The sequence below is a fragment of the Arachis stenosperma genome, chromosome 8 (genome assembly GCF_014773155.1).
Source record: "Arachis stenosperma cultivar V10309 chromosome 8, arast.V10309.gnm1.PFL2, whole genome shotgun sequence".
NCBI lineage: Eukaryota > Viridiplantae > Streptophyta > Magnoliopsida > Fabales > Fabaceae > Arachis > Arachis stenosperma.
In genome coordinates, this window is record NC_080384.1 from 681,007 (window position 1) to 690,644 (window position 9,638).

Below are 9,638 nucleotides of genomic sequence, written 5' to 3' on the forward strand. Positions count from 1 at the left end.
AATTAATATTTTGTTATTCTATATATACTACTTAGATACACTTCTATTCTCACACTTTCTACTACTCTTCTTCATCTTCTTCCAAGTTTACAAAATTAAAGTTCTGCTAATATTAATTTTTGTTCAAAAGAATAGATCCAAACCAACTCAACTCTTTCTTCAATTACTTACAAAATTTTTCTCAAATTCCAAATACCCAACAATCTAAAACCGCAAACTCTCAAGTTTCAAATCAAAACTTCACATTACCAAATACATTTCAAATCCAAATTCACAAAATCTTTCTAATTTCAATTTTCAAGCTCCTTATAATAATCAATTTCTTATATTCCAACTGCAAAATCAAAATTCACAAACACTACATTTTCCATTTTCATCCATATTTAACCCCTCTATCGGAAATGTTACTCCAACTTCTTTGCCGTTTTCAACTCAATTCAGTGCATCCAGACATAACTCATATGGTGTTGATGGCTCTTCTAACCCATCCTCTCATACTCCTATACAATCTAGTCCAAATTCGCAATATTTAGAATTTGCCAACCCTCGTGGATTAGATGCTAACGACCTCAATGATGATGATATTGAAGATCGGAGGCAAGATAGTATTCAACACTGGCATTGAAAAGAGGATGAGGCTTTGTATGGCAAAAAAAGACGGCAAGATAACACACTCATAGATAATTGAATCGATAACTGTTTACTTGAAGATTAAGAAGAAGAAGAAGAAAATATCGATAGAAGCTCTATTCCAACTCCTCGTAGATGGATCAACAGAGATCGAGAAGCAGGACATGATCACCTTTTTCAAGATTACTTTGCAGATGAACCGGTGTATAATGCTGACATTTTTCGACGGAGATTTCGAATGAGAAGACATGTGTTCCTTCGGGTAGTAAACGCTCTCTCAAACGTCTATCTGTATTTCCAACAAAGAGTTGATGCAACAGGAAGAAGAAGCTTGTCACCACTCTAAGAATGTACCGCTGCGATACGGATGTTAGCATATGGCGTAGCAGCTGATGCTGTTGATGATTATGTGCGGATACGCGAGAGCACTACAATTGAATGCTTGAAAAATTTGTTGAAGGTGTCATTTCGGTGTTCGAGGATGAATACTTGCGAAAACCAAATCCAAATAACGTTCGACGCCTGCTACAAATGGCGGAGGGTCGTGGCTTTCCTGGCATGTTGGGTAGTATTGACTGCATGCATTGGCAATGAAAAAGTTGTCCAAAGGCGTGGAAAGGTATGTACATAAGTGGTTATCGTGGGGTTGCAACCATAGTACTTGAGGTTGTAGCATCTTCATACCTTTGGATATGGCATGCGTTCTTTGGAGTTTCTGCTTCAAATAATGATATCAACGTGTTACACCGTTCTCCAGTGTTCGATGATATTCTAAATGACCGTGCTCTGGAGGTAAATTATACTATTAATGGTAACAATTATACTATGGGATACTATTTAGCAGACGGTATTTATCCTAAATGGGTCACATTTGTCAAATCAATCTCAAAGCCACAAGGGGAGAAACGCAAGTTATTTGCACAATACCAAGAAGGGCAAAGAAAAGATGTGGAGCAAGCATTCAGAGTGTTGCAAGCACGCTTTGCAATTGTACGTGGTCCAGCTCGCTTTTGGAAAAAGAAAAAACTTGCCAACATAATGAGAGCTTGTATTATATTGCATAATATGATTGTTGAGGATGAAAGAGACACTTATGCAGGAAATTTTGCTCAAGGCTTAGAGTATGATGATGTCAAAAATGCCTTATCACAACCTCAGTTGGGAGAAGAAGATTTAGCACCATACCATCAATTTCTTCAAAGAAATGCCCAACTTCGAAATAGACAGCAGCATAGACAATTGAAAGAGGACTTAATTGAACACATATGACAATTTCACAATGCTTATCGTCAACTATAGAGCTTAATTATATTTTTCTTTGTATTAAGTAATTTTATAAATTAGTGTAATCCCGAATTATATATTGTGTATTATTGTTATATATGAATTTATTTAATATTAATATCTTTTAATAGCGAATTATTTTTAAATTTACAAATTTAAATTATATTATTAAAAAAATTAATTATATTTATTTTAAGTATTTTAATTAATTAATTAAGTGGGATCACAATAAGGACTAAAGTTAGTTTCTCTTAATGGAGAAGAGAAAGATGTTTTAAGTTTCTATTTATTGTTTATAACGCAAAAACTGATGTGGAGTTATTTTTTATGATAGGTCGACCACAAACAGAAATTGGAATGAGTTTTCTACCGGAGATAGTCTAAGCTGTAACGAATACTCTGCTTTGGGGGACGTTACTGTAACTCTGTAAGCATTAGCCTTCAATTCTTACCGATACACTGGTATCAGAACTTTTTGTTTTTCTGGTGGCTACTGATATTAGAACTTTAAAATCGATTAAGATTTGAAGGAACGTGGAAAAAAAAAAAAATTAACCTGGGTAGATTTTCCACACAATTGGTGCCTTGGTGGTCACCACACGCCAGCTATACGTACATTGAATATTAAAAAGACGGAGTAGGAAGGGAAGCAGGACCCCCCTTAAGCTAAGTCGAATTCACGTACACACATATACGCCCCACAATTGACTACCGCCACCGCCATCCACTCTCTCATAAATCCATTCCCGAAGCAATAATGATGCCAACACTCCGAGTTTGAACTTGGAAGTTTGAACCCGCCCTCCTCTTCAGACTTGTTTCCCATTTTCATGTTAAAAATGATTTTACTTATCTTTTCTTTTGCTTTTTATCTAGTACTATGTTTTTAAATTACATTTTCAAATTGTTTGAACATATTGTATAGTGTATACTCATAAGTGTTAAATACAAAAAGGAGCATAAATATCTTTTCTAAATAAAAACATTCACGTAACACATTGTTTGACTAAGGGTTGTATTAGAAGATACAAAATATATAGAATAAAACAACTGCAATTCTTGGCGAGCAGTAATCTTCTGAGAAATGAGATTTGAAGTTGAACACTTCTCCAAAGATGAACTAACTACTAAGGGAATCTTACCTTCGTATGTACAAAATATTTTCCTTCATGTAAGGCGTATAGTTACAGTAGCTCAGTTCTACATTATCCCATGTCATATTTCATCATTTTTCTACAATTTTAATTGTCCGTTGATCTACCAAATTTAAACACTCATTACAGAGAAAGACAAAAGTACAAAACACTTGGGGCATACAATAATTATATCCCGAAAAAGAGGTTTGTATACTACATGTGACGTGAGATTAATATAAGTGTGACTTTTTGTCTTTACCCGTCATTTTTCTGACTGGGAAAGCTCAAAGGATATACAAGAGTAGAGTTGATTTCTCGTCACCAAAAAAAGCGCGGCGAGCCACATCAACATATTCTACTGGTGGCGAACTCCACCTGCATCTCCAGATGAATCGAAGTTCCCTCCAAAAGAGGTTAATAAAGCAGAAAGACCACCCCTGCTAACATTATCACCGCCATTGCCACCGATTCCAAGACCAAGAAGATCCCGGGTCATGGGAGGGGACCCCATCATCACATCTGCAAAACCCGGATCCCCACATGGAAGTCCAAGCCCAAGGTTATGATCTGCCAAACTCGGATTCTCTTGCTTCACATGGCTGCTCATGTTCCATTGCATTATTGGGTTGTCAATGCCGCTCTCGTCTTGAGGATGATATCCCGTAGATGACGTGGCTAAGCCTAAACCTCGAAGAAGCGACGTGTTGGAAGAAGCTGCACCCATTTGAGCTGCCTTCTGGAGCAATGCGGTGGCAGACAGTGCAGCTGTTGTTGATGGCTGTGGACATGCAGTGTAGTGATGGCGAGGGTCGTTAACGTTGTTGGAGAGATAGAGTGGCACGGAGAGGGAGAGTGACGTGGCTGCCGTGACGTTGGGGAATGAGGTGGTTGATGGTGCTGCTGCTCCGGCTGAGGATGCCAACACAGTTGCAAGAACAGTGCTAGTTGTCACAGCTTTCGCAACACACGTTGTTGGCGGTGACAGCCTCGTCGCATTTTCCGGAATTTCTGATGCCAAAGCGAAAAAAATGTTATATGCATCACTTGTCTTTTTTTACTTTTAATATTAAAAATCATTATAGAAAACAGATATACACAAAAATAATACAATCATCGTTTCCCTAAATATGAGTACTAAAAACCAAGACAACAAGCCCATTGATAAATGGAAATATCTGGTACTACTTTAACTTCAGTATCTCGATCACTTATGTCTGTTATTAAATTTGGAGACAATGGCCTAACTCCACACTGGAAAATCAAGGTGTTACTATATATCCATATGTTAGGATGGGTGGAAAAAAGGTGAGATGAAATGGAAAGAAAAGAAACATTAATGAGTTGTAATTTTTAAGTTCTAAATTATTCAATAAAAATAAATAAAATGAAGAATAAGAGAACGTACTTCATCACTGTTTTCTTGCTTTTCTTCTCAAAATAAATTAGGAGAAATGTGAATGTTTAACATTTTCTTTTTCATAAAACCACCACATGACGACGACCAGATTACGGGTTTGTCACTACTCGCTACTGCTTAAATTGCCTTAAATTGTCAGCTTCCAAACGACCCCGTCCGCAAGAGCAAAAACAATTGGAAAAAAATTAAATAAAATAAAATGGAAACACATGGTAGTATGTATATACTATAGTAATGACAAAAAACGGATCCTCTGAGTTTAATTGACGTCTGCGTCATGCCTCTAAAAGTATCTTAAATTAAATAATTAAATAGCTACAACTGTAGAATATAATTTTGGGTATATACTCAAACAGGTTCAAAAGAAATTTTGTCCTTGGCGTTTTTTATTTTTTAAAAAAATTTATTATATTAAAATTATTAAATTTTATAAAAATAAAATATGTAATTTTTTAATTAAATTTTGTTATTTTTATTTAAAAAAATAAATGATTTAAAATATAATAAACAAATTTATATATCTTATTTTTATTTTAAAATAATAAAATTTGTCAATACTTATTTTAATATATATTCTGTAAATTTTTAATAAGTTGAATATACAGCAAAAAAAAATTATTCTAATTCTTTGTATTTTTTTGGTGACATTCTAATTCTTTGTATAATACACCTAAGACATTCTTTAGCAAAATTTCATAATTAATTTGAAAATTCTAGCGTGTAATTGAATGTGGATGAAAATAATTTCAAACATAAATTGACAACAGATTTGACCCGAATGTACGAAAAGGAACGTGCAAACAGCAAAACGACGCTCGGAAACAGCCATTGAACAGTACCTACCTGAGCTCTGAATTGACAGAGTCGGAGACACCACCGAAGTCGACGGAGTAAGCGGCGGCTGCGGCGGCGATGAAGAAGAAGCCGCGGTCACACCAGCACCAACACCGTCCTTGTCATCAGTGCTTAGGGTTTGAGCCTTAGCACTCTCTTCAGCTAACGCATCGCAAAAAGCTCTATGCGTAACAAAGCTATCCCTCCTTTTTCAAACACACGAGACACACACTATTAGAAGCAGAAAAGAGAAGAATCAAAGGATCAATGATTTTGAAGGAAATTGAAAAGAAGAAAAACCTAGAGAACAAGGTTCCGCAACCGCATCTGTACTCTCTGGTTCCGCAGGTCTTCATGTGTGCCTTCCAATCGGACTGAACGGCGTATTTCTTTGAGCAACGTTCGCATTTGAGCTTCTTCTCGCCGTGCTTTCTGCAGAAGTGCTTCTTGATGCCGGTGAGGTCGCCGAGCGCCCTGGAAGGATTGTGGTGGACACACGAAGGTTCGGGGCACACGTACACCCTCTTTCGTACCTCCTTGGTGGCACGCTGCCGGAGCTTCCACGGGAGGTTGTGTCCCCGCCGGTGGAGCTGGAGATTCTGGTCCCTCTGGAACCCCTTGTTGCAGATCTCGCACACGAAACGGTTCGTCGCTAACAGCGTCTTTGGCGACAAAGCAATCACCTCAGCATCCGGATCTGAAGAACATTATTCAAAAGCACTCATAAAGTGACACAAAATGGAGTAAACTTTTTAAAAATTTAAGATATCTGAGTTAAAAAGATAGTGGTGTTGTATTAATTAGTTAATTAATGATTGAATGTACCTGGCATTCCAGGGAGGTTTCGCTTCTTTTTTAGGGGAGGTGCGGCTGGTTGAGGTGCTGTTTCTAAGTCCAAAGCCGATAAGGTGGCGGCTTCCTCGCCGGAAAGTGGCATTGGTGGTGGCTCCGTCGTCATAGCTGCTCAATCAATTTATGAATGAGGGCAGAGGCTCATTCATATGCAGATGTAAGTAGTACTCTCTTCTCTTCTCTGGAAAACTGAAAACTCACCTGTTTAGTATTCCATGAAATGAAATGAAACACAAGGATCACCTACGTTATAATCACTGGTCAACTGAGACCTTATGATAATAATTAAAAATATCTAATCATATGGTGTGTGTTAACTTTTGGTTTTTCCCTAGAAATGGAGGGTGAGAAAAGAGAGAAAGGTGTTGCTGGTTCCTACGAGACAGGTTTTCAAGTGTTCAACATTTTCTGGGTGGAGTCGTGGGCGGTGGGAACTGTGTACAACGGTCCTATAAGGCGGCGGTGTTTGGTAGGGGCTCAAGCCTCAAAGGAAGAGAGAGAGAGAGAAACAAGGAGAGAATATATTATTTATTTGAAAATGAGTTAAGACTTAAAAGTAAGAACTTAACATGGTATCTGCATATGCATTAAAAAAATTAGGCTAAAGCGGCGCCAGTTAACCATGGGTAAGTACTACGGGAGAGAGAAGAGTTTCTTTGTAAAAAAAGAAATATTTGAGGGATGACTGGAACACCAGATTTCCATGGGCTATGACCACCAGTGTTAATTTCATTGTTAAGACCGCGGTGCTTTTCCTAATTTCCTGTACTACAACCTTGTACTATTGAATATTCTTCTCTAATCAATCTAGTAGTAGTATTTATTAATTTTGAAATTGTAATGTTTATTTAACTTATTTTTATGTAAAATTTAGGAGAATATTAAGTTAAGAAGGATATATCACCTCATATCAACGTGATACTTGGCCTTAGATCACCTCATCTTTCATATTGGTTTTTCTCGCAATAGCCACCTAGCCATCCTAAGAGTATGATTCCAATATTGTCCCCTACAGTATAAAGAACGCGTGATAAATATTTGGACCATGAAACACCTATTTGATTATCAGTAATAGTAACGTTAGAGCGAAAAAAAAAAATTATTTAATAAGATAAATTTTGACTATTTTTTGTTAATTTTTTTTTGTTATTAAACATTTTTATTTGATTATTAATCTATTTAATTCTCACTCTTGCAATTTTAGAGTAATACGGATAATTCACGTTAATAAAATTTATGCAATTTAAAATTATGTATACATCTTATCTTAAATATACTTATATAAATTGAATTAAGTTAAGTCGATTTATACTAAATACATATAATATATATGTAAATCGAATCAACCTGTTTCAATTTATTATTGTATAGCATATATATAGTAAATTAAATCAACTTGATTTAATTTACTATTTCTACATATTATTGATTTTTTTTTTTTACTTTAAGTTAATTTATTAACTTTAAAGCATAAATATCAATAAAAAAACCTATTTGAATAAAATAAAATATTAGAAATTAAAATGAATAAAAATAAAAATAAAAATTTTATGTTTTAGTTCAAATTCAAAAAATTTACATTTTTACAGATTTATGAATTTAAAATGTAACAATAATAAACGGCTTTTAAAAATTTATTAAAAATTATCATTTGACTCATTAGTATCAAAAGAATAATTTTTGCGATGTTTGACGTCGAAAAAATTAATATAAAGTATAGCCTTTTAAGATGATATAGGAGTTAAACTAACTTGGCTTTTTTTTTTAAATCAGAAGTAACGCACAACATTATCAAAGCGTTTTTACTACACTTAATTTTACAATTTAAATGATAATTTAATTGATATAATATTTTAATTATTACTCAAATCACATATTTTATAAGAGTAAAGTACCAAAACTAACCATGAAAGATTATATATACTGACAAATCTGACCATAGAAAAATTAAAACTAATTTGTAACCATGAAAGATGAAATTTCATAGATAAAATTATCCAAATTCTAAAAATCTATCAAAAATATCTAAATTGCTTCTCTACTCTAACTTAATCACTCTCAAACTCTAATTTCACCTTATCTCCATTCTCCAATCTTTTCACCAACACTCCCAATCTTAGACAAATTTTTCATCTACTGTCCTTTTTTTGCATGGGTTAGGCTAAACACAAACCCGACCAAAAAGAACAACTATTCCTATTAGCCACCATTGCAACTCGATTTGCCATCTTTTAGAGATTCTATGCACAGTTTCATTAGTGAAGGAAATCTAACTCGAACTGCCATATTCTCTTTCAACTTAGTCTCACGACTTTGTTGCGATTTTAATCGTTACTTTTTGTCGCTTCGCAACTAACTAGCACTCCATCTTTCCTGATCTCGGCTACATTCGCCGATGATTCTGGTATGATATGGAAGATGACGAAGGAGCTTCCTCCACATATTACAACAGTAAATGTGATACCATCGGAGATTATGCTACTATGCTGACTCTATTTTTTTGCATTTTGGTTACTGTAATTTTGATCTTCTATGCATGAAGAACAACAGCACTCATTTCCAACAAAATGCAGTAGCTGATGATGAACTTGAAATTGATAGAATTTTGGAATGTTACCGTTGTTGTTAGTGGTGTTGAGATTGAGATGGAATAGATGAGGAAAGAGAGAAAATAGAAGAGGAATTGGGAGATTGGGGTGGTAAAGAGAATTGGAGAATGAAGATGAGGTGGGATTAGAGTTTGAGAGTGATTTGGTTAGAGTATAGAGACAATTCAAAAATTTTTAATAAATTTTTAGGATTTTGGTAGTTTTGTTTATGAAACCCTATCTTTCATGGTTAGATATTAGTTTTAATTTTTCTATGGTCAGATTTGTTAGCGTTATAATATTTCATGGTCAGTTTTGGTATTTTACTCTATTGTACAAATATAGTTAGTATTTTTATATTATATAACTATCTGTTACTTCTAATTTTAAAAAAAATCTAAGTTTTTAACTCTTATGCTACCTTGGAGGATTATACTTTATATTAATCTTCTCAACATCAAAAGTCCCAGTAATGATTCTTTAGATATTAATGAATCAAATCATGATTTTTAATAAATCTTCAAAAATTATTATTGTTCTATTTTAAATTCACAAGTTTGTAAAAATATGCATTTTCTGAAATTTGAACTAAAACACAAAATTTAAATTTCTATTCTTATTTGTTTTGATATTTTATTTAAATTCAAATGAAGGATATTTTGTATTGATATTTATATTTTAAAATTAATAATAAATAAATAAATAATAATCTGTACAAGTCAAAGTTTTAAAAATCGGATCAGTCATCAAACCGCTTTAGTCACTAGTTTACTGGTTCAACCAGTCTAACCGTAGTTCAACCGAAAAAATTGTTTATAATAAAATAATAAATAAATTATAAATAAATATCCTAAAAAAATTACAAAATAAAAATATTAACAATCAATCTGTAATGTT

At 34.0% G+C, this 9,638-nt stretch overlaps 2 protein-coding genes across 2 annotated transcripts; one reads left to right on the forward strand and one right to left on the reverse strand.

Moving 5' to 3' along the window:
• The first annotated feature begins 997 nt into the window (after window positions 1–997).
• Window positions 998–1,899, forward strand: LOC130944408 (uncharacterized). The gene is made up of 2 exons (XM_057872725.1): window positions 998–1,143; window positions 1,230–1,899. Exons 1-2 carry the CDS (start codon window positions 998–1,000, stop codon window positions 1,897–1,899), a joined length of 816 nt encoding a protein of 271 aa, XP_057728708.1.
• A 1,158-nt stretch (window positions 1,900–3,057) lies between these two features.
• On the reverse strand, window positions 3,058–6,930 carry LOC130946829 (zinc finger protein ENHYDROUS-like). The gene is made up of 4 exons (XM_057875688.1): window positions 6,127–6,930; window positions 5,602–5,998; window positions 5,311–5,507; window positions 3,058–4,058 (listed from the first exon to the last, which is right to left on the reverse strand). Exons 1-4 carry the CDS (start codon window positions 6,257–6,259, stop codon window positions 3,406–3,408), a joined length of 1,380 nt encoding a protein of 459 aa, XP_057731671.1. The 5' UTR covers window positions 6,260–6,930; the 3' UTR covers window positions 3,058–3,405.
• Between the last annotated feature and the right edge of the window lie 2,708 nt (window positions 6,931–9,638).